The sequence below is a fragment of the Stegodyphus dumicola genome, chromosome 8 (genome assembly GCF_044657685.1).
Source record: "Stegodyphus dumicola isolate Sdum_Otavi_A_Nest chromosome 8, ASM4465768v1".
Taxonomy (NCBI): domain Eukaryota; kingdom Metazoa; phylum Arthropoda; class Arachnida; order Araneae; family Eresidae; genus Stegodyphus; species Stegodyphus dumicola.
In genome coordinates, this window is record NC_140775.1 from 172,301,739 (window position 1) to 172,328,297 (window position 26,559).

Sequence of the window (26,559 nt, forward strand, 5' to 3'; positions counted from 1 at the left end):
ATTATTCTTTTCCTATCGCTTTTAAATACGTAAACGCATGTTATTGATTTTCTAACCACATGTAACTAGTCTTGAGTTCCTGAAAATCAATAAAGCTTTCTAGGAAATTAAAAAGAAATCCGAAGGAAAAATCCGCATAATTGCGAAGCCCTAGTATGTAGCAATTCAAAATAAAAGGTTTCGATTCTATTTTAAGGACGGAATTTTTTATTTCTTAATAGTGCTACCAGATGGCAGGGCGTTCGTCGGAAAATTCAACCGGAGCGAGAGCAGATGCGAGCAGACGATCCTAAAGCAGATTACCTCATTAGAACGTGGTTCAAAGTCGGAGGAGTAATGACGTCGATCAACTTTCCATACGGCGCACTGTTTCTTCTGTTTATTTCCTGTTCTTACTCCAGGTGTCAAGGTGAGTTCATTTTTTTCGTAAACATGTGTCCTCGCTTAGAGGGGGAAGTTTTCGAAATGATCATTTGTTTTCGAATATGTGGAATTAATTTCTCTCCTTTTTCGCCGATTTAGGAATAAAGGGGAAAAAAATTCGATTCCACTACGCAATTGTTGCCTTTTTAATTCTGTTAATTCTGCAATACGACTTCCATGTGCGGTAACAATCATATTAATATATTCAAATTTTTAAAAAGTAAATATTAAAAGATGTGTTTTTAGAATTTTCAACAAACTTACTATTACAACTAAAAATTATGATTTAGAATGTTAATTTCATTCTTTTTCATGATTTAATATTCAATTTTAAGGTATGGTAATAAGGTAATTATTTTTAAATTCTTATATTCATATTATTATTTATTATAAAATGCTGGAAGAAGTTAAATGCACTACTTGGAGTATGTTAAACATTTTATTAAAGCGAATATTATAAAATCGGTAATATTTCCAAACTTCAGATTTCTTTTTACTCGTTCATACCTTCTCCATCTGAAAAATTGTTGCTAAAATTAATTTAATAATAAATGCAGATGTATTAACACAAATTTTCATTTGAAGAATGGTTAAAAAAAAAAAGTATTTTATTTGCATAAATTTTAAAATCAATATACGATAGAGAAAAAATAAATTTTTAAAAGAAATTTGAATTTCAGAATTGCTTTCGGAAATCATTTAAAATAAAAATTAAAAAACAAAATTCTGAAAAGTTTCAGATTTTAAATTACATCCAAATTGGCGTTTTTTTTTTTAACGTTTTATGTATTACCTTTATTTATTAAATATCATGTTCTTTGCACTTAAACCATAAAATTCAGTTCGATAGCAATGTCGCAAAATAATTTTAAAGTGAGCATATCTTAAAAATTTCCGATACACAGTTCCGCGCTGGAGATAAAACAGTTTTTTTTTTTTTTTTTTTTTTTTTTCTTCCCGTAGTGTGTTGCCATTGCTCGCTTTGAAATCTTTGAGTTAGTTAATCAAAAATTCGTTAAAGTTTTACAAAATATGAAATCTTTAATAAAACAAATTTCAAATTGGTCTTCCACATGCCCATATTCGTAGGAGAATTACGTTATTCAAAATTCGTTGGCTCTAGGTACCGTTGTTTTATCACAATGCGAGAAATATACATACATTTATGCAGATTTTTCATTATTTAATTTCTTCAAATATAATGCATGACTCTAACATTTGGTGGCAACAGTTTGAAAAGTGAAACGGACATTTATAGTGATTCAACGCAAAACCGTTTTGGACTAAAAATGGAATTTAAGGATTTGAAATGAAGTAATAAAACTTCTAATATAAATTAAGTCCTATTCACTGGCTTTGGAATTCTTTCTAGCGAATTTATGTTATTGTGATTAACATTATCTAGTATGTTACTGCGATTTCATTAGTGTAAAATAGCGTAGAGAATTTTCCTTGTTCTGACTTCATTGACTTCGTCCTTGCTAATGTGATTGACATATACAACAGAAAGTTTGCGAAAATTGGTGTCAAACGTGAATTCAGTGAATTTTTCATAATAAATAATGTATTGAGTACTGGATTAGTTCAAATTTAATTAGGTAAATTTTTAATATTTGAATTTATATGAAGAAAAAAATTTAAAAATTCTGAAAAACCTGTTTTAAAATTTTATGAATTTGTCTCAAATCACATTACTTAATTATTTTGCTTTTCGGCAGCCGAATGAATCTTTTCGAGACAAGAGTTCTATTTAAATTGTTGGAAATAAATGCTATTGGTATTGAAATGTGAATCCAAGAATTTGATTGTGGATAGCGGTCAAAGAATAATAAGAAATAAGAAATAGTTAAAGAATAAGAAGAAATCAAAGAACAATAAGATTGTGGATGGCGGTTAAAGTGTAATAAGAAATAAATTTATATACTTTTACTAGATTAAGTTGTTTTCTGTTAACATTAAGTAAGTCATAAAATTTAATTTTTGATTTTGTTCAATGTCTATTTTAAATATACATAGTATAAAATTAGTGAGTTGTTGGAATACTTCTGATAAAACTGTGCGATTATACTTAAGGCAAACTAGTCTGACAAGCACGAGGAAGTGCTGGAGCAAACGATTTTCTCCTATTATACTTCTTTGCGTTGTGTATTATTTTAGGAACGAATTGTAGTATCACATTTGGATAGTTACTGCTACTTCTTGCACTTCTTAAAACTGCAGTAAAATTTCAGCCACAGTTTTTTTTTAGAATATTTGTTATTAAAATAATATGATAAATATTGCTATTTTATTTAAAGCTAAAAAATTGGTAGATTTTTATTTTTTCTAACTATTTAATTTGCTTTTTTTTATTGATATTTTCCCATATCACTCGCTTGTATCAAACTAAAGCAAAACAGCTTAATAACAGTGAGTTAAGAAAAAGCGAAGCAATCAGCAATGCTAATGGGCTGTTTGAAATTGATTAACTTTTAGCGTTTCACGACGCGATTTAGATTTGATTATTTGTGACTGATTTAATTCGAGCAATTATTTCAATAGCTAAACGTAATTTAGTTTCAGTTTCGGAAGTTCTATGATATGTAAAAAAAGAAAGATTTTAAGATTTTACCGTAGCTGATACTTATTTTTGTACTCTTGTGTTTCAATTTTATTTGCAAATATCAGTTACTAGATATTAGTGAAATCTTGTTTCTCTTTCATATATAATATCGATCATCTATTTTAAAACCTACTTGTTTTGAAAAATGTTATTCAAAATGTTTTTAGCATGAAAAAATAATTTATCCTGAAAATGAACTCATATAAGTATTCGAACGCTTTGAACAAACATTTTGAATCTAATGAAAATGTAAAATAAAGGACATTCAATATTTTGTTGGATATCTCTTAGCTAAAATTACACTTTTCATGCGTTTTGGGATGGATTCAACTAACTTTTCGGGTAAAAATATACCATTTTGTTCCTTTCCTTCCTAAGAATTTCTTCAATAGAGCTTTCGAAGAAATGTCCTAACTGTTTTCTCCAACTCACTCATTACATATTCATTAGATGAAACGTTTTCCAGGCATATGCAAATTGTGGAAGTGCTTCCTATTACTTTAAAGTTCTATTTCAGTGGGGCTTGAAAGCGTAAATGTCCTGGACCCTAGCTGGGAATTGAACCAGGGATTTTCTATCTGTGAGTAAGCGCATTGCTTATCGAAATGCCGCGAAAACTTTTCTCCAGATTATTTTTTCTTACTCGTTATATTCAGTTAATTGGATAGTCATTAAATTCTCCACCTTTTATGCCACGAAATCACAACCTTCTGTTAAGTAGTCAGTTTGCCTGTTTGTAAATGATCTGCACTTTCGTTTATTGTTTGCATTATTTTTTTGTAAGTTGAAATAGCTTTCTGTTAATATTGCGCTTCTGTTATACAAGATAGTACTGGAGCTTGAGTTATTTGAGGCTCTGATGCCCTTCAGTTATCATTAGAATTTAACGTAAAACTCAGATGTACCAGAACCGGGCTTCGGGAAGAGAAGAGGTTCGTCGCATTTTCGGATGCCACAGGCTATCCTTCACCATCGATAGATAGATTTGTATCATCGATAAGTAAGTGGGCGTTGTTTATCGATTACGAAGTTTTCAAGTAAATAAAATTCAATGATTATTTTCCTCATATGCTCTACCATACGTAATTATTATTTTAAATTGTACATGTACACTGCGCAAACAAAAAAAAAAGGGGAGGCAGTTCAGCATCTCCCGTTCTGTTGGGCCGATTTATGAAATGCAATTTGTGTTTTTCATGTCTTGAAAGCGCAACTTAGGATATATATTAGATTTATATATAGCGAGGTGTTTTAACACAAAATAGAACTTTTTCTGAAATGACATGCCAAATTTTTTCCATATTTCGATTTTACGACTCAAATTATGCCAAACTGCGGAGTTTTGTAAAAATCGCACGAGTAGTTTTTAAAAAATTAGCTCTCAAAAGTTTAGCTCCTCAGTGTTAATTGAATTTGATATATATCTATTAATATCTCTTTTTCATTAAACTTAATTGATTCCTCCTTCCAGAATTCGAAATTTAGGCTTAATCCAAACATAATTCGCACATTTTTTATGATTTATTTTTAAAATTTGTATTTTAAAACATTTTTTATACATTTTTCGAAATTTTTTTATTATAACTTATAAAATTTTTAACATCATCTTAAAGTAGATGTATTTCTAGACACACCTACCAATCTACATGCAGAACCATAGAACCGTAACTAGGGTTTTCAGCGCCCGGGGACAGCTGAAGATTTCGCGACCTCTCCTGTTTGCCAAGATGGGAAACAGAACATTCTAAAATTTCATAACATCAATTTAGCTCCCCTTGAATGCTGCGCGCAGGGATAGATGTTCCTCCTTACTAGCCATTCTAGCTATGCCACAGTCTCAATACCAATAACTTTGGTTCATTTTCCAAGTAATAATGAACACTGTTTAGGATTATAACAAAATGAGTTAATGTGTAATGTTTTGAGCAATGTTTATAGTTACTTCTTGATTTCTATAGCTTTGCATTGAGAGGGGGATACAGAAGAGAAAACTTATAAAAGTAATGTTCTTTTTTATTATGGTTTTTTGTGTTTAAATACGCTCTTAAAATGAACTTGAATGTACTCGTATACTCGTATACTTTTTATTAATTAGCGTTTATAATAGAAATATTTTTTAAAAATTTATATCATAAGCTTTTCTTTGAAATTCATAAAATTATTAATGGACTAAAAGAAGAAAAATAATTTATCATGCGCTTTAGTGGAAACAGGTTAAATAATTCTGTTTACAAAAATTCGTCTACAGTAGTATACTACGAATAATATCCCACCAGCGGCCGAGCGATAAAAGTCTCTGAACACTGGTAGTTCGGTCCGAGGTTTGAACCCCGCTGGCTGCATGGGCGTTTTCGTGATTTTTTCCAGGTGTAACGTGTATAGAGCCAGTTTTCCTCAGAAAGTCCTCCACAAACACATCTCTACCCTTAGGCAGATAGCCCTCGAGACTTCGCCGTAATCACGTAAACCAAACTACGAATAATAAAAGTGTGAAGGGCGCTTTATAAATTTATAAGGGCTTTAGACAATGCAGTTCGATTATTCGATTTCACTATTTAGGCGCTCACGCTTTTATTATTCGTGATATAAAATTAGAGATGAATTTAGTAAAGGGAATTATTTAATAGCTTGTTCCCATTAAACTACGTAACGATAAATTATTTTTCTCCTTTTAGTTCATCAATTATTTTGTTTTAAATAAAAGCTTATTTTATTTTTTTAAATCACTTTTTTTCTCATATATTAGACTGTAATATAAAAGTTAGATCTAAATTTCTCTCGCCAATCACATTTCTCATTTCGTAGAACCCTGAATGGAAAATGCATCTGAGAAAGCGGAAGGCATTTCTAATACAGAAAGTTAACTACCGTGTGCTTTAAAACACGACAAAAATAAAAGAATAAAATACGTAGAAAATTCCTCTGGATATGTAACTAAATGCTTCAGAAGGAAGTTTTAATCCAGTTTTAAACTAATTAACTGCATTCATCGTATGCATAATGTAAACAGATCGTCACGGTTTTTTTCATATTCTTTGTTTAAAATGTTCTTTTAATGCTAATGAGTTTCTTCTTCCGCTTGAAGAATTCCATTTGATTAAGTATATAAAATATTAAGTATTTGATAAGTATACCAAATAACTTGTTTATCTGTTAGCTTCGGATTCATGTATCATGAATAGTGTATGATAGATTTTATTAGCCAAATTAATCTTTCTTACGTTTCTGATAAAGGAATATTTTGCCCTAGTATTTATCATGTGATAGTATTTTGGCGTTAGTAAATTAGTTAACGTAATTGTTTACGTAAGAAATAACGTGTCTTTCGATATGCTTTCTGCTCGCCCCCAAAGACTTGACTGTTTTGTGCAAGCAAAAAAATTGAAGTGTTTTTAACTCTGTGTGCTTTTAGAATTTATTTAAGAAGGGTACCTTGTAAGCTGACCCAATAACTAAATATAGGAAACATACTACACATACTAGCAGGAAATTATACAATTTTTTCAGCTGCCTTTTTAAATGAGGATAATATTCATTGTTGCCATTCTAATAAACACAAGTGTTTTATTACCTTATTATATGCGGCTTAAGAGTTTTTCGCCGATAGTAAATTGGTTGCTTGAGTAACTGTAAATTGTTTTATTTCCCGTGCAGTGAAGCGCGTGACGAATATTATGAAAAAGCTAAGCCGGAAAAATTAAAAATACAAGAGCACGTGCATTTAACATTTGATAAATAAATTTAACATCTATATATAATAGAATTCGGAAATACGCAACCGGCAAAAACCGGCAACGATGAAGAAACAAATAAAATGAAATAAAAAATAACTTTCTTATATGCGGCTTAAGTGTCTGTTTGTCGCCGATAGTTTATTGGTTGCTTGCGTAACTGTACTAGCCAATGGGGTGAAGTTGCTACGGCACAGGGTTGCCGTTAAGCAAGTAGAAGGGAGAAACCCCGTGGGGCAATAAGCAAAGAGGCGTCCTCACCGCCTGCCCTGGGTAATTCAGTTTGAATTAGCAGACAACTTTGCACAAATCATTTTAATTACAATTTATAATATCTAGAACAGCTGACTTGCATGTAAACAAGGAGGTTAGAATAGATGGAATTAAAAAAAAAGTTCTTTAGGCATTATTTGTATAAAATACCATTGAAACATCCACTGATCTTCCAGCTTTTTTAACATGTAATACCTTTGTGTTATAGTTATTTGCACATTTTCCTATACCTAGATTTTATTAAATTTGAAAGAGTTATTTGCAGTCCTTTTGATGTTTCTCTATACGAAGTAGGAAGTCTATGTTAAGTATTAAAATTAGAGCGGGAGACTTATAAGTGTTCAATGATGAATAGCTAACATGTAGACAACGCCGATTAGAATATAAAGAAAACCAACCAGAAATCCGCTTATGGCAGTGGCCATAATGAGCCGTGACGTTTCATGGCTTCATTTCCATTGCCACAGGACATGCCGAGAAAATTTACTCCATTTATTTAACCTCTGTGCGCATAAATATAGTATTGAAAGAATCTTTTGCTGTGATATAAATGCGAACAAAACTCATAGAAAAGTATTAAAGAATTGCCTTATAGCATATACCAGTGGTTCTCAACCTTTTGACCTACGCGTACCATCTAAACAAAAATTGAAAATTTTTAGTACTCCCACTACAAAGTACTACTACCACCACCATTCTTAAACAAAGCTCATACATTTACGAGTGTTAGAGAAAAAAACTCAATGGGGATGTTGGGGTTTTAATTTTTTAATTTAATAGTTAAAAATACTTTGCATCTTTATGTACCATCTATTTTTCTCTTGCGTACCACCGGTTGAGAACCCCTGGTATATACTCTTTTCAAATAGTTCCTTTGTTACACTCACGGATTAGCAAATGCATTATCATGATTTTGAGGATGAATGCCAAATTTTATTCCGAATTTGTTAAAAAGAGCTTTTGATTTTTATCAGATGTGATATATTTTTGTTAAGCAGAAACAATAACACGTAAAATGGTTCTTTCATTATGATAGCCTAATAATATGATAGCCTAAGATTTCCTTTTGCACCTTCATTTTTTTAGATTGGGTGTCACATGTGTTTCATATAGTCTTTGCTTAGAATACAGAGAAAAGTGGGGTGCAGTATAAAAGAAAAGCAATGCAAAGTTTTTTTTTTTTTTTTTTTTTTTTTTTTTTTTTTTTTTTTTAACGTATGGAATGTGGATCGTAACTTGGAGTAACTTGGACTTGTTTGTTTAATTCCAAGTTAACTTTGGACAGTTAACTTGGAGTAACTCCTAACTTAAAATCCTCCACGTTTAGTGGAGGATCTTAAGTTAGGAGTTTCAAGTTAAAATCCTCCACTAAACGTGGAGGATTTTAAGGTTTAATAACTTTTTCGTTAAAACGTAGGGAAAAAAAGAATTTCAGTCGAAACTATCCATATAGCTCGTTATATCCGAATTTTATACTTTGGGAAATTCTCAACAGCAGTATAAAATAACATTAATTGTATAGTAAATTGGAAGGGACCGAAAGGTTCGTTGATTATATCCATGGGTTTTTTCGAAGTCGCGTTTGTTACAGCAGGGTTCGACTGTCTTCTCGACAGCCTGTTTTGTTTCCTCTGTTTCATGAGTAGTTTTCTCTTCCGTACAATAACGAAACATGAATAAAAGGATGAATAGAGCGTCCTTCCTCCCCTTACGCTGATCGGTCTGTTTTCCAGTTGATTACTTTATTGAAATCGATTCTCCATTTAGAAAAGAAAAATTTGATATGGGGAGCTGTCCACAAGTGTTGTAGTAGGTCTTATCAGAGTGGAACGTAGTAGTTCAGCTACCTCACTTGTCTTCCGGCCGTTCCCGTCAAATGCATCCGATGAAGAGGAAAAGCGATAAACCAGAACAGAGGCATGATTGTCCATTGTTTCAATCTAGTGTGTTTATCTTGTGGCTATTTGGGTCTCAGAATGGAAGGTCAAGTTCGTGGTCAGTTTGTTGAAAAGGAGGCAGGACAATGCAGTCGTAAAAGATGACGTTCACTGTATTCTACATGAGTCGAAATGACCACTTTAAAAGTAATTTATGCGAAACGATAGTAATGGTACAAGTCATTTTGCGTAATCGAAGAATTTGTCATTTGGGAGATGTTTAATTGAATTCAACTAGCGAGCCTGCATGCATCTGTTATGCATCTCTTGATAACTACCGTGCTATTTGTATTTCGCTGCTATATTTGAGTTCTTTTTCTGAGCCTAAAGAGGCAGTTTGCCCAGAAGGGCTATTAATTTCATTTTGGCATTTTGCGTTGGTTCACTATAAATGGCACTTCACTTTTCAGACTGTTGCCACCAAATAGTAGGGCCCTACATTATGTTTAAAGAAATTAAATAATGAAGAATCATCATGAATGTATGCATGTTTTCGCACTGAAAAAACAACGGTATCTAGAGACATCAAATTTTGAATAATGGTGTCCTCCACTCGAATATGGGCATCTGGAAGCCAAAATTTGTAATTTATAATTTGTTTTATATCTATTTCATATTTTATAAAACTTTAACGAATTTCTGATTAACAAACTCAACGATTTTAAAGCGTTCCATTAACATTAACATTGTGTGTATCTTCGAACACGAATATTTTCCTTTCATTCCTTCATGCCAACTTTTATCAGTAAGGCAGACTTGTGTAGCGTACTACATGAAGTAGGGATTCTAGTCACTAAAATTGATTTTTCATGTAGTGTCCTGGACTTTACCAACTGAAAAAAATTTCGGGGAAAAATGAAAGAAAAATAATTACATCAAAAAAGTTTTATTAAATTTTTTAATGGGGATTCACAAGCAAATTTTAGTATATAGCAGTGGTTTCAAATTTATATTGCGTGCAGCCTGAATCAGGGTGTTCTGAAAACAGCAGATGAGCCGATTTGTTTTAACCAAAATGAAAAGTTTTTTTTAACAAAACAAATTTTTTAATTAAATTTTAAATTTCATTTACTAAATATTTAACAAAACATATGCAAACAATAATAATAATGAAGCAAAGACAAAAATTCCAGTTTATATTTTCTGTATGAAATCTAAAGGTTGGTATTTGCAAGAAATTTCTGTTGGTTGCACTTTGTAATTCAAATCTGTTGATAACTAAATATTGCAATTTCAGACTAACATTTATTTCAAGTTGAATTAACCTCTAAATAATTTACTTTTAACTAAAACTAAAAATAAACAGATTACGAAAGCTTCACAGTTTGGGACAAAACAAGAATAAATACTGACAACATTCTCTTTCTTCTATTTATCAATTTTTTCTATGACGCATACAAAAAAAAAAAAAAAAAAAAAAAAACCGTATATTTGTATGTATTTAATTATAAACTTCTTTACTTTTTACTATAGATTTCAGCTACAGCACCTAGTGGCGTTTCGATTTCGATAAAAGTTTGCAGCCTTAGAGAAAAATTACTAGAAACTGTCTTTATCCGGAATTATAGATGTTCATCGATCATCGATCGGGTTCTTTTTTTAGACAAATTAATTTTCAACTGCAGAATAAAACTATTCACATATAAATGTATTCCCAAACAAAACGATTATTCTTATTGCAAAAATTCGTGAGTGAGGGTATTTATCTTTTGACAGGTACGAAAAAGATTTAACCAAATCTGTATCTTTAAATCTTTGCATAAGATTTATGTCACAGTATAAATTAGTTAGCAGATTTTCTAGGGCGTTACTCGGTCTCGTTTTCAGAGGTAATTACATAATATGAAATTAGACTCAAAATCGTTAAAAGCTTAATCCTTTCTTCATATGTTTGCCATAATAATTAATTTCACATTACTGCTAATTAATATACGGGAGAAGTATTCGCTGGCAGCGTAAAATTGCTTTGGGGAAATACGGGCCGCCATTGTGAGACTACTGGACTTAACGTTGCATCAGTAAAAGACAGATATTGCTTGTACTTTACATGCATCAAGTACAAAACACACATTTTCTTCTATTTGAGCTGAGTCGTATGCGTCCTTCCCCACGTGGTTCGGTATTCTTGTTTTTAAAATATAGTAATCTTAGTTGATGATGTCGTGTCTATGACAAAGTGCAATTATATAGCTTCGAAGCTGTCAAAGACAGCTATTGCAACTTCTGCAGCTCTATCAGTATAAAGTAGGTCCACTGGGTCTTCAATGCCTATGTCAAACAGTCTGGCCTGGATTGCTGGGCAGCTGAAGATGTGATGGCGAGACAGTGGGATGTCATCTGGGCAATGAGGACAAATGTTGGTGTAACTACGCTGCCCGTCTGCAGAAATCCTCATCCCTTTTAAGTGATTTGTCCTAAGTCTGGTTATGATAGTCGATATGGCTCTGTCACAGTTCAATTGCGGGAGGTAATCTTAGTTATAAGAGATAAATGCAAGATCATATGCACGGCAGGCATTAGAAAAGCTTTTAGTTCGGGAGCTTGGACTTGATTTTAGATCTGAAACGTAACACTAAAACAGTATTTTAATTCTTATTGTTAACAGAGTGATGCAGTTTGTCATTCCAGTTTTTTTTTCTGACGAAGGCTATCTATCAGACCGAAACTTTTTAACTTAAAATAGGTTCAGTGACATAGCCATCAACAGTGTTTTCTGAGCCTGAACAATCAACCGAGTGTTAACTATTTTTTTAAACTGGATTCATGAGATGTCTATATTAATAGCCTTTTATGTTTCAACAAATTGAGTGCAAAAATTAAGATTTTATTTTCGCAACTGCGGGTCATAGACGTACACTTCCAATTACAAAAATGTTTTAAATGTCGCGAAGATTCATGTCTTTGTATTTTTAAATAAAAGAAGTGATTTTATATAAAATAAAGAATCTTAACTTTTTACACGTTGTTCCGGTCCGTATATTTATGTTTAAAAAAACATTGTATTCTTTATGAAAAATAAAACACAAAAAGTTTGACTTTCGTACGGCAAGAATTCACCGAGATATTTGATATTAAAAAATCTGATGTGTACATCACATGACTTCCTTGTACGGAATATTAAATTATACGCATTTTTTCTTGCATTTCATTTAAACTTATTGGATTGAATTAAATCTACTTCGCCGACAGCGCATAAACCACAATAGAATAAATGCATTCTTTAAAATTCACTTTAGTGTTTGTTTACCATAGCGACACTCTGGCGGTAGATTTATTTAACAGTATTATATTTCGTTCATATTGTAAGGATCTTAAGTTTTACTAACGTTTATTTTATTTTAAATCTTTACTATCACTTCTTATTTTCTACTTCCGGCCAGAATTATAAGCGTGAAGGAGTTTATGCAAAGTTGTCTGGCGAACGCCAAGTATTTAAGTGTGGCCTTTTTGCCAAGCAGAAGAGAGGAAGCCGTGAGTTCGAAGCAGGCCGCTTACCTTAGAAGTTACGCAGTTGCTACTTTGCCTTCCAGGCCAGAGGTTTTAATCCTCTTGATAAATTAAACGTATTGTAGTGTTCACAGTCTCTGTGCTACATACGCTTCCTGTTATTATAAGGCCAATCTTATTCTAAAGTTAAATTAGAGTTTAGTTTTATTTTGATATCTTTTAAGTTAGACCCCGAGTGGAGGGTCATTGTATTCCGAAGTACGGAAGTCATTGTATATACAGAAAAAAATAAAGGGTTTTGTATACCCTTCGTCTGTATCCTGTCTACTTACTACAATTAGTGAACATAGCTTTAGTAAGCTCTCTGTTCTAGTCAGGTCATTGTATGTTTCCGAAGAAGGTAAGAAGAAACATTGAACCTGATAGTGGCGCCCAACGAAGAATAACCATGGCCGAGTTTCAAGAAGAACCTGTGCTGCCTGCAGAAACAGCTCAGAATCCAGAAATGCCAGCTGCCGCCCTGGAAGGATTTGGGTATATTGTCCAGACCATGCGCGCTTCGATGAAACCGGAAGCAACGTTTAATGGAAACTCACAGGTAACCAGTTTTTTGGAAAAATTGGATGACCACTTCATGCTCTACCCCGTGCACGAGTTTCAAAAAGTTACCTTAGCTACCAGCGCTTTGAGGGGCCAAGCGCTTAACTGGTTCAAATGTATCGGCAGAAGTCTCTTGGGTCAAGCAGGAAGTCCCACCTATACCTACGAAAATTTCAAGACTGCCCTACTAAAAGCCTTCCCTGTTGTAAGGGATCGTGCGAAATTAGAAACAGAACTGTTCAGTATATATCAACAAAGAATGGAAAACCTCTCCAGGTTTATTTTAAGAAAAATTCACGTTTTCAAGCTCTTGTATGGAAACCGTCCGGATCCTGAAATAATTCAAGTGATTTTGCCGAGGTTACTACCCCAAGTGCAAGACTTTATTGAATTGAGAAATCCGACTACACTGGAAAAATTATTTGAGCTAGCAATCCAGTTTGAAAGTAGAAGAACGGCGGACGTCGAAAGAAGACGCCAATATCAACAGCGAAACCAATTTGGTACGCCAAGACTACAGCAAACTCAAGCACATGGCTACGGAGAAAAAGCGAATCAGTGGGCAAGGAAACCCGAGCATTCAAAAACAGCCGGCGAACGTCGACAGTTCAATAGCAACCCAGGAAAAAAGTCTCAAGGCCAGTGGAGAAAGAAGGAAAGCACCGAAAGAAAAAATAATTTAAACTAAAACGGATTTCTGCTGACGAGAGGGTGCGGAAATCCGAAGGCCACGAAAACCCCTCTTCCTACAAGTTAAATACAGTAATGGTGAAAAATTTAACTCTTCCGAAGATTGAAGTCTTGGTAAATAATATCCCGGCCACCGCACTCCTGGATACCGGCGCGCAGTGTTCCTGTGTGGCAGAAGTCTTTTTTAGAAAGTATTTTCGCAAATACCGCATATATAATGCGGATAATACAACAGTATTAGCGGCGCAAGGAGAACAATGTAAGTGCGTAGGTAAAGTACCTTTGTACATCCGTATCAAGGACGAACAAGTAAAGGTGATGTTTTTTATAGTAAAGAATTTGCAAGCACACTTAATACTAGGAATACACTTTCTTTCAGACGCACAAGCTACACTGGATTTTAATGAAGCGTCTCTTAAGCTGACGATGCAACCAGTGTGTGTAGAAAAGGTTGAACCGCCAAGGGTAAATCTCGACCACCTGCCTAATGACGAGCAAGATAGAATCCGACAAGTGGTAAGTGAATTTGCTTCCTTATTTAGTGATATTCCAGGATTTACCCAGGTTACTAACCATAGTATTGACACCGGAGATGCATTGCCGGTTCGTCAAAAACCATACCGGTATGATAAGAATAAGGAAAAAATTATAGAATGGCATATTACCGATATGCTACGTAAAAAGATCGTAACGCCTATCTCAAGTAGTTATGCTAGTCCGGTGGTTTTATGTAAGAAAAATAATGATTATCCTTTGGAGCATCCAAAAAGGTGGAGATTCGCTATTGATTACCGTAAATTAAATTCCATAACGAAATATCCGGTATATCCGTTACCGATTATAGAAGAAATTTTAAGGAACATAAAATCAACCAAATTTATGACAACTTTAGACTTAACGAATGGTTATTTTCAAATAGGGATCAGGCCTGAGGACGTGCCTAAGACTGCTTTTATAACCAAGTCTGGCACTTATGCATTTTTGCGAATGCCGTTTGGCCTTTCAGGCGCCCCAGCAACATTTCAGCGATGCATGGACATTGTGTTAAGACCTGTTCTTGGAAAGTCCACATTTATCTATTTAGACGATATCATTATTACTAGTGATAATCTCGACCAACATATACAGGATTTAAGACAGGTGTTTTCTTTATTAAATGAGGCCGGTCTAAAAGTTAATGTCGAAAAGTGCAAATTTGCAGCCCCTGAATTAAAATATTTAGGTTACAAAATATCGCAAAAAGGGATCGAGACAGATGAATCAAAAATAATCGCTGTACAAAAGTATCCGACTCCAAACACGGCAAAGAAGCTCTCTTCTTTTCTAGGACTTTGTTCATATTATAGGTCCTTTATAAAAGATTTTGCGGCTATCGCTGAGCCATTGTTAAAATTAAAAAGGAAAAAGGCAAGATTCTCGTGGACGGCCGAAGCCAATAGTGCTTTCGAAAAATTAAAACAAGCATTAACGCAAGCCCCTGTGTTGAAATTTCCTGAAAAGGATGAAAATTTAGAAATTTCAGCGGATGCTTCGGATTATGCGGTAGGAGCGGTACTTTCGCAAAATCAGCAGCCAGTAGCATTTTTTAGCCGAACTTTAAATCAAACACAAAGAAACTATTCCGCGACCGAGAGAGAGGCACTTGCAGTTCTGTTAGCAGTGCAAAAGTTCCGAGTCTATTTTGGAAAGGCGCCGATAACAGTATATTCTGATCATGCGGCGGTAACTAGATTGTACTCTGGAAAAAATTTATCCCCAAGGTTAATAAGATGGGCACTCAAGCTGCAAGAATATAATCTGGTAATCAAGCATACCCCCGGAAAGGAAAATATCGTAGCAGATGCCCTGTCACGAATTAAATTAGACGAACAGGGTAATACCGTAAAAGTTGCAATGCTGACAGCGTGTACAATAAATTCCCGAGAAACTGTAATAACCGAACTGGGTAAGGATCCTGAGTTTGGAAGTATTTATGAGTATTTGAAGGATCCTGAAAATTTTAGCCACCAAGATATTGTGGCGATAAGAAATAGGGCGGCCCATTACGAACTAATAGATGGTCTATTATTTTATACAAAAACTACGAATTCCAACAACGAATTTCGACCTGTTATCCCAGCTAGTCTTAGATTAAATATCCTGCAAGAGCTCCATGACAGCCCTTTAGCTTCTCATGCTGGTATTCGAAAAACTACTCAACGCGTACGCGAGGCAGTCTACTTTCCTGAACTGCAAAAGTTAACAAGGGCGTATGTCCAGTCCTGCCCAACATGTCAAGCCGTTAATTATATTAATTTCCGCCCGGCCGGGTTTCTAAATAGTATTAAATCCGAATTTCCAAATGAAATAATCGGCATCGATTTATTGGGCCCTTTCCCAAAAAGTCAGTTAAACAAAAGTCGCTATCTCCTTGTTATAGTTGATCATTTTAGTAAATGGACCGAAATTGTTCCCTTAAAACGAGCCTCCGCGAAATTAGTTACCGATTCTATTTTAAATAAATATATTTTAAAATACGGGGCGCCCCTAAAAGTTATATCGGATAATGGTCCTCAATTTGTAAGTAATATATTTGAAGACATGTGCCAAAAACTGGGCATACGTCATTTAAAAATGGTCCCGTATCGGCCGCAATCAAATATAGCGGAACGGGTCAACAGAAATATAGTGAAAATTATCCGTAGTTATGTTAAAAATTTTCATAAAAGCTGGGATAACTATGTCAATGAATTTGCTTTCGCCCTTAGGACCGCAAAACATGATACAACGGGAAAAACTCCTGCTGAGTTATTTCTAGGCAGAAAGATTATAACACCGTTAGATAAACTATTTTATGTGCAACAAAGAGCCCCAGAATTTAAAATGGGTGATATAGAAAAACTAATAAAAGAAGCAAAAAAGAATACAGAAGTAGCACAGAGAAAACAGAAACTCTATTATGACTTGAAACGACGGGGAGTAACTTATAAAGTAGGGGATGAAGTTTTAAAAATTAAGCATTCACTTTCTTCAGCACCAGAAGATAAAACTGCCAAATTTTTCCCACGCTTTGAAGGACCATATGTTATAGAAAAAATAACTCACGCTGTTGTAGTATTAAAGGCAAGAAATGGTGAAACCTGTTCCGCAAACATTGACCAGATAAAACCATTCTATGACCGTAATAAAATGCAAATCTTTTCAGATCTTTTGCAGGATCCGGTACGGCAGACACCGCAGGTACAAGTTCCAGAGGTGGGAAAACGACAAGTACAAGGGCAAGCCAATGAGAGACAGAAGCAAGTAAAAAGAAAATTGCCCCGCGGAAAAATTGAAGGTACAAAGAAAAAGAAGTCGTTCCACCGTCCAAAAAACAGAGTTCACGAACACCCCCAGAATGAAGAAGGGAGAAGGACGACGTATGTGGAAAAGACCGGGAGAAAGGACGGCAACTATAACCCGGCTGTGAAACGGAAGATTGACTCATCCGACAGAACTCTCCGCAGCAAAAGTCGCCGAACTGCGGAAGGGCCATCAGCGGCGGAGGAAAAAGTACAAGAAAAATTTGAACGGCCAACAACGAGGTCCAAGCAGGATCACGACAGAAGTTTCCCGGTTCCACCAAGACCAGCTGCCTTCAAGCGGCCAAGACCACAAGCAGAGGACAGAAGGAAGATGTTCAAGGGTGGCCGTAGTGGTGAAAAACGGAAGCTTCCAGAGGAAAGCACTGAAGGGCGAGCCCGTACAAGAAGGAGGATCAACCAAGCAACGGTCTGCAGCACCTTTAAAGACTGGGCCCAGAAAAGGATGTCTGAATATTACAAAGATAAGTAAAATTTTGTGTTACTTTACAAACTTAAGTTAATCTTTCATTCTTACTGCAAGTGGCAGATTTGAAGAAGTTTTACCTCATGCGAGGTCTACCTTTATCGCCAAAAGGGCGAGAAATGAGTTGTGACCGATTTTCTTATTATGTTTTTCAATTACTCGCGCGTAAAACTAAAGTTGATGTATAATAGCGTTGTCTAAAGACTTAAATATTGTAAAAAGTTATTGTATAAATTTTATTTAAAACATTCTAACGAGAAAGACGTTTTAGTCTGAAAGACTTTTTGAAATGTAGTATTATTTCAATGTAGAAAGAATTGGCACTTGCTTTGAAAAGAATAGAAGTTAACAATGTACTACTAATGTATGTTTTCAAATGTGTAAAATTAACGGCATCTTGATATGTTCTTGTATACATGTGAACTGTTATTTTGAATGTTTAGAAATACCGTGATATGGTAAATGTGAAAGTAATGTTAAAAAATTTGTTATTCGTGTGACTGTAAAGATTAAATCATGCTGAATATGTGTTAAAGGTTGAATGATGTAGTTAGGCTCTCTGACGCTACACTTTAGAGTTAGCCACTTTCAGAATAGTACCTCAGGGTCTAGAGTTGAAATTAGGGTGTGTTAAGAGGTCTCGTATGTTGAATTTTAACACGTTAGTGTTTTGATTGTAGGAGGAAGTGTTGAACACATAGACAGAAACACATTCGTGTTTGGTGTTTTTACAACACATGTCAGAGAGCACGGGGAGAGATAATTAAAATAGTCATGAATGAAATAAGAATGTTAAGAAAAGTATATTCTATATGTTATTTGCAATGTCATTCTGTAACATTTCATTAAACTAGTTTTCCTTCCAGATCTCTGGAAGGAACCAGAATTGAATAAAGCTCCTGTTTTGATGCAGTACAGATGAAAAAGAAAAAAGATTGTTGTATATTCCGGGAGCTGCTATTGTAACAAATTTCTTTCTTTTAAATTTTTCTAGTTTCTAGCGAAGCATTTTTTGTTAAAGGTTGGCCTCGCGTTAGTTTCTAGAGCTAAAAGTTTTCAACAAGGTCGTTTTAGACCTCAGTTTCAAACTAATTAACTCTGGCGGGAAGTATGTAAGGATCTTAAGTTTTACTAACGTTTATTTTATTTTAAATCTTTACTATCACTTCTTATTTTCTACTTCCGGCCAGAATTATAAGCGTGAAGGAGTTTATGCAAAGTTGTCTGGCGAACGCCAAGTATTTAAGTGTGGCCTTTTTGCCAAGCAGAAGAGAGGAAGCCGTGAGTTCGAAGCAGGCCGCTTACCTTAGAAGTTACGCAGTTGCTACTTTGCCTTCCAGGCCAGAGGTTTTAATCCTCTTGATAAATTAAACGTATTGTAGTGTTCACAGTCTCTGTGCTACATACGCTTCCTGTTATTATAAGGCCAATCTTATTCTAAAGTTAAATTAGAGTTTAGTTTTATTTTGATATCTTTTAAGTTAGACCCCGAGTGGAGGGTCATTGTATTCCGAAGTACGGAAGTCATTGTATATACAGAAAAAAATAAAGGGTTTTGTATACCCTTCGTCTGTATCCTGTCTACTTACTACAATTAGTGAACATAGCTTTAGTAAGCTCTCTGTTCTAGTCAGGTCATTGTATGTTTCCGAAGAAGGTAAGAAGAAACATTGAACCTGATAATATTATAACTCATAATGCACAAAATTTATATCATTTAAAGAATAGAATTATCTAATCGTTGCCACATGTTCTATTCAAATACTATAATAAAGCTAGAATGATGTATAAAATAAATTAAGCAAACAAAACAAAAAAGAAACAGTTTTTCACAGACGATTGAGTATTTCTCATTTAATTAATTCAGTTCTCACTTCGCAACAAGGCAAAAATACATAAAAACTCAAAATATCTATATTAAAAATTACTTAAATTAAATTAAAGTAAATCTTAATCGAAAAAAAATCCGGAAAGGATTAAGCATGATTTAATTGGCAATAATAAACGAAGGCATTATCTTTGTTGTTGCGAAGCTAAGTTTCTCTAGATTGGCAACAAATCCACTAGTCTGCTGTTTCAAATGTAAACAATCAATGGCCGCCATAAAAAAAAAAAAAAAAAAAAAAAAAAAAAAGACTTAGCGGCACTTAAACAATTTTAAAATTGTTGATAATTCTAAAAATATTGCATACAGATTTACTAAAGGCATAAAAACCTTAACAGGAAGATAAAAACAACGTAATTCAATCATTTTTAAAGCAAAAAATGTACAATTTACAAACATATACGAGTAAAGAAACTGAGATCATTGAGCCGGGTAACAGAGTGGATATATATATAAATATATTTATGTACGTTTGGTGCGGCTGATTGCAAACAAAATACGAGGTGCACATCTACATGTTATAGCAGTCCTATATACAAAATTTCAACGTTCTGAGGCTACTCGTTTTTGAGTTATGCGAGATACGTACGTACATACGTTCGTACAGACGCTACGAAAAATTGTCTTCAGAATTTATTTTAAAGCAGTTTTATAATTTTTTTGGAGGAAACGAGTCTTTTATTCTTTCCTTACGTACACATATCACGCAAAAACATCCTTAAATTTCATTCGATAGCGGTCAAAATGGATATTTTTGTTGAAATATGCTGCCTGAAACTTCTCGCGATTACAATACTTCCTTTTTACTTCGTACAAGGAAGTGAAAAGGGAATCATAGGTCGTAAACAGACTGAAAAGAGAAATACATGGTACGTATCCATATATCATTCGCGAGAAAGAATGTTGTTCATTTATACGCAAAGAGTGCGTCCATCTTAACTTGACATTCATCAAGAGCATCATCCATGATATGTAATATTTGAATGTTTAAAACAGATGAGCGTGTGAGAAACATTTCAATTTTCTGAAAAAACGTCACACTAATTCCAAACACAATAAATAGTTTTTTAATTTGAAGATAATTTTAGCAGCACGAAACATTTTATAGATTTAATTTATCTTTATCACTTTACAGCGTATAAGATTAAATAGATAACCGTCGCGTACTTTGCATAGTCCAAATACTCCAGCAACGTATGAAAAAAAAAAAAAAAAAAAAAGAATTAATTTTGATAAAAAAAAAAAAAAAAAAGTTGATGCTAGAATTTCAAGGCATCTGCAATTAAACTAGCAGCCTAATGTGCTATAATTTTGAAGATAAAAAGGTGTTAATGCCTGACTTATAACAAAACGTCGAAGCCATCTAGCTTCATCAAATTTTCGATATCAAATCTGATTTCCTTATTGGACCACCTGTGGACTGGATTTAGTTCAGTTTGATGAACTTAGCAGTCCATGATATAGCTGCTGAGTTCAACAGCTGGATTTTGGACTTTGAATTTTAAAGTTCGCTGTTTTAAGAGAAATTGAAACTGTGTGGTCCCTTCCATCTCTTTGTTATGCGACGTAGACGAAGAGAGGTCAGAATTGCCAGTTTGGAGCAAGCCCCCCTTTCTGGATGACAGTGTTGCGTGTGAAAAGTAAACATAGCCTCTTTTCCTCATTTTCATCACGGTGAAGGTTTGCGGGAAATGCGCCACGGAAGATGAGAGGAATGTGTGTTAAAAAGAAGCAAAAGTGTTGAGCTGGCGTTTGTTAAAGCCATAAAACTTCGGAATGCGCGGGAAATAAACACAGAGCGTTCTTTTCCGCAAAACCCGTGAATGCAGTATTGTACAATGGAATAGTCCTTCCATGCGCAAGAGCTTCACGACTTCAAGTTAATGTTAATGTGTTGTTCATTGTGCAAAAGTTTTGTGCCGGAATAATGAATGGATTAAAATCAAATACTCCTTTCCATAGCCATTCCTTTAACAAAGTGATAATAAATATAAGCTCTGTAGAATGTTTATCGTGATCCCTAAATATTACCTCTCACAATATTTTTATCAATAATATTTCTTTTTTTTTTCTCAGATGTGCATTAGAAATAAATAGACGCGATTCGATTCTTTATTGTTTGAATTATGACAAAAAACGTATCCAAGGGGTGGGTTGCATTCGTGGAAAATAAAGGGAATAAATGAACAAAAACTGTTGAGAATATTTGGAAAGTTACCATCTCTTATATTGTATACCTCACGTCATATCATAGAAGTGATTTCGGTTGTAAGGTATTTCCTCCCTCCTTTCTCAATGCCTTCGTGGTGTACCGGTAGCATACTCGGCGCGTATTCGAGAGGTCCAGGTTCGAGTCCCTGTGGCGGCATTCCTCATTTTTCATGCACTCCTGCTTCAAAAATATCTTATGTCACTACAGTGGCGCCCGAACTATGAAAAGTGGTGGATGATCATTCTTCACCACCAAGATTTGGCGACTGGGTCCGCTAATCCTCAGTCGCCCTTTAAAAATGGATATATAAGGTATTTCTTCCGCCTTCTTCTTGCTAGTATATTTTGATATCGAGGTGAATTTTGATAATGTGTCTTTAGTGTAGTAAAACAGTCTTACGGGGAGAAAAAAAAAAGACCTTCTTGATAATTATCTACCCTCCAACCAATTTCAGAGCATTTAAAATGACCTTACTTGGAAAATGATTTATTTTTTTTAGTAGAATTAATATCACATTTAAATTCAATAAGAGCGAAAACATTCACTTTAAAAGGTAACAAAAATATTTATTTTTATTTTTTAAATTGTTTTAATTAAAGAACTAAATATATAACATATAATGTACAAACATTTCATTTTATACTCATTAATTATATAATAAATGCAATACCATAAGTCTAAACGCGCAATTTATTCTATTCCTGTTAAAATTAAAGTCCGTAAGCAATGAAAGGAAGTTTAAGTATATAAATTATGGGTACTTACGTATTATCGCAACCAGGTTGACGCTATTCGTAAGTTTGAGTAAAAAAGTATGAATAGAAAGAAAATGTACATTTATTAATTACAGATAATTTTTAATACAGTTTTTTATATTATTTTGTTTTAAAATATAAAATAGCAATTAAACCCTCCCGGTTTCGAATTTGAATAAGTTGCAGAATTATTTTTTCGGCAGAAATCTTTTGGCTATTGCTTTTAGCACTGATTGAAAACCGTATTCGCCATAACCATGTACACATCGACTTATTTTTACTTAAAAAAACATCCCAGAATTGCACAAAAATGGCATTGCGCACACTCTTGACTTTATCCATGTACACTGCTATTTTCTCATAAATTACAAAAATTTGCACGAAAATGCAGGAAAATTTTGTGAATCTCCACATGCTCTTTTTACAAAACTACACTTTTACAAAAACACGTAGGGTTGCCGTAAGTAGGGTCGCCAAATTTCGCAATTTATGCGAATTTTGGCCTGGTTGCGTTAATACGTAAGTACCAAATTATGTTATATAAGTTGGCGACATTTTCTATACTCATAAATTTTTACCTAATTTTTAGCTATTACACTTACCGCTGCAATTTATCCAATTATAGCATATCCGAAGTAAGCACTGTCCACATTGCATTGAAGAATCAGAATTTTTTACATTTTATGCCTCTATTAGCATGTGTATATATTTTGAATAGTCTTGCAAGAAATATCTCTTTTCTATTCGATTTTGTCTAATGAATGTCTATTAAAAAAAGTTATTTTCTTTATTGTCTTCCGACGACTTTCTTTGCCATCTCATTCTTCTTGCGCACATAGGATTCGCTTAGGATTTTCCGTTGGCATCAATAAATTAATATTATATGTCGTTTCATAAAACACACATAAATGCATCGCAGTTGTATAAACTATTGATATTTTTTGGCTCTTGAGAAAACTGCTCTTTTAAGCCTTGAAGAACATGAGTCACTTCCGATACTCGTTTTTAATTTCGTGCACGAAATACCTTTTTTTTTTATTTACCATTTTACACATTTTAGGTTTTAACAATGCTGTGCCTTTCGTACATCTCCATTTGATCTAGATATTCTCTCTTTCTGTTGCATAGTTGGGGCGTTGGCGGGATAATTAGGACGGCACACAGATAACTTTTCATAGCGAAAACAATGGAAAATCGTAGACAGAGGTGAAGTGTTAATAGTGCCGTAATTTCTATCCGTCGAAAAAGTGTGTTAGTGATGTCTCGCCATTTCACGCATGAATTCACGAAGTAGTGTCACGCAAAACTCGTCCTCCTTTTCTGGATTACACGCTCTTCTGACCTTCCTGCGCTTGCAGAACAGTGGCCTTGTCACTGTATATGCGCATGAATACCGGATTCTCTCCCCATCCATACTGGTACCACCTATAAGCAAGTTAGGTAGTGCCGAGCTTGCACCCACTCATTAGTGGTAAAAGTGATCTGAAGGTTGGTGACAAACATGCGAAGTGTAAAAAGTGATCGAAATACAACTGTTGTTGAAGAAGAATCGAATCAACTGTTGTTTACCGAAGTAATGCTGAGTCAGTAGAAGTTCTGAATGTAATTTTTGCGCGACACTGTGGTTAATGGAATGTACTTGGTAAAAGTTATCTCATTGTGCGAAGAAGCTATGAGTTAGTTTCATTATAAAATTATTTGGCTATTCAATTGGCTAAGTTTTGTGAGCCTGATTGACAAACGTACGTAAGCTAATGCATAATACTACATAAAGCAAGTCCTAATTAATCAATCCTACAATCAGTCTGACAAAGGCCTTGTCGCTGCATTGCAATTCCTTAACCTAATTATAATGAAGTGTGAAAATTAAATTAAAGGACTTCTGCTAATTCAAGATAATTTTAAAGCTCTGGCATATTTGTTCCGGTACTGCTACGTTCCGAAAGCTGTCGATTATATTCAGTTCAGAAATTAGCTGAAACCAGAACTTCTGAACTTCTTATCCAGAACTTTTCTTATCCAGCTAAATATTTTGCCCCTCTTAGGATATTAGTGCATCACCAGTATCACCTTTTATCACTTAGGTCAGCTATTCACCAGTTGTCACTCAGATCAGTATTCTCAGCTTTCCAGACTTTATAGGATTCAGACTCGCATAGCTGTGACTTATTGTCATCTAATCTAGTTATGGAATAAAAAAAATCTGAGCAGTTGTTAATAATTAATTATTAATAACGATAAAATTAGCTCAGCAAACAACTTTGTGTTTGGCGTAGATTTTAGTCAAGACTGTCGATACCGAGGGCAAACATGTACACATCCATCCCTCTTCACTAGGTACAAAAAAATCTGCAAAGAAGGGAAAGTCACGGTTAAATTTATATTATGCAAAAAGCTTCCTTTATTGGTGAACTGGATTTTCTTGAAGCTTTTCATATTCACTAAGATTAATCTTCAGTTAATGATTTTAATACCAGTCCAGTTCTTCCTAACACGTTTAATATTCTATTAACTCATTTGTCAATTTTCGTTACTATTTCTACCAACAGATGGCGCTACCTTCTCGTCCGCTTTACTCCTTTTGGGTATAAAAAGAGCCGTGACTATCCCTTCGTTATAAATTTCTTTGCTGCTGCTGATGAAGAAGACTTGTTTATCCTCGAAGTTGATAAGAGTTTTGACTAAAATCTGCTATAAATACAAAGCTGTTGCCATTCTAATTTTATGTTTTACTTTGGCGTGTTCTCTGCTGTCTTGAATTTGTTAATGTTTTAATAACCCTTCAAAACATTTTTTGCAACATAGGCTTTGGAAACCTCTGACTAAAACTAACGAAAAGAAATGTAGAATTGTAATCTTAATAGACTACATATGATTTATCGCAAAAAAAAAAAAAAAAAAAAAACCCTCAAGCAGAAATGTTGTTAAATTCTGTAGACTATTACAGAAAAGACTAACTAAAATTAGTCTTTTAGAGTAACTGTTAAAATCTAAACTGTAAAGGATAACATGTTTTCAAAAGTTTTCACCTAAAACTTTCTTAAATACTTGTAAATCAAGTTTAATTGCCATGTACCTGATAAAGATAAATTTTCAGATTTAATTAGTCTTGGAAAGAAATGAAAATTAGAGCCGACCAATAACGTAGCTCTAAAACATAATCATTACTACATCAAACAGTAATAGCCAAGTTATGCAGTACTTAACACTGTGCTTATTAAAGCATAGGTCATGAACCCTTTATAGCCTACCTTCTTCTTTTCGAGGGAAAAAAAAAAAATACTCACCTACCGCTCCATTAAAATAAAAGGGAAAAAAATGAAGAAAAGAAAAGAAAGAAAGAAAAAGATAACCCATCATCGATTTCTGGTTTTGAAATCAATTTTGTAAGCGTCAGATTTCCAAATTTATTGGTCACAACACACTTTTTCGCCGACCAAGCGGTATAGTGGTTAACGGTCGCTAAATGTCGTGCCGATGGGTCCGGGCTGAAATCCCGGAGAAGGCACGGATGTTTGTAAATGTATAGTGTCTGTGCGGCATGGGGCACTCTAAATATGCAACGAGCCGAAAGTCCTCTCGAGAGGTCGGTGGTAGGAGAAGAGGCGTGGGATACCCTTGGGTGCTCTGCATCAAAATTTCGGGGGGGGCGGATCTGAGCTAAATCGCACTGTGACCTGTAACGTGCTCAAGGATGTTGCCAAAGACAGGCGTAAACTTACGTTCCTTGCTTCGAGGAATTTCGTAGGCTTGGGCTGACTATAAGGTCAGACAAGTGAGCATTAGCAACAACACACTTTTCAAATAGTGATTCGATTGTGCCTCTCTTATATTAGGTATACTATGTTATGTACTGGTACACAAGGGCAGAATTCTAAAATTACTGTGTTAAATGGTATTAACCTACGGGTGTATTGCTGAAAGTCTGAATAATAGATCTATATTATTAATGTAATATATTATTAGTAAGTGAGCTGAACTTGGTATAGTGACACTAATCTTTCGTTATTTGGTACCATATTTGTGATCAGCATTCTTAAATCACCGCGTTCTACTGACAGTTTTTTTTTTTTTCTCTGTTAAGTAAATTGCTTACTACGCTAAATCCTCTTTAGGCTAAATTTAATCATGGAAATGCAAGGAAAAACTTCTTTGATACAACTCACGTACCCAGGTATAATACTGGAATTTGCTTTT

At 34.2% G+C, this 26,559-nt stretch overlaps 1 protein-coding gene across 2 annotated transcripts in view; it reads left to right on the plus strand.

The window, feature by feature from the left end:
- Positions 1-286: 286 nt before the first annotated feature.
- The window catches only part of LOC118197174 (mannan-binding lectin serine protease 1-like), a 183,870-nt gene continuing 157,597 nt past the window's right edge, over positions 287-26,559 (plus strand). For both annotated transcript variants that reach the window (XM_085822753.1, XM_085822754.1), the window contains exon 1: positions 287-409. In XM_085822753.1, coding sequence (XP_085678879.1) covers positions 337-409 — 73 coding nt within the window. In that variant the 5' untranslated portion in view covers positions 287-336. The remainder of the gene's footprint in view (positions 410-26,559) is intronic.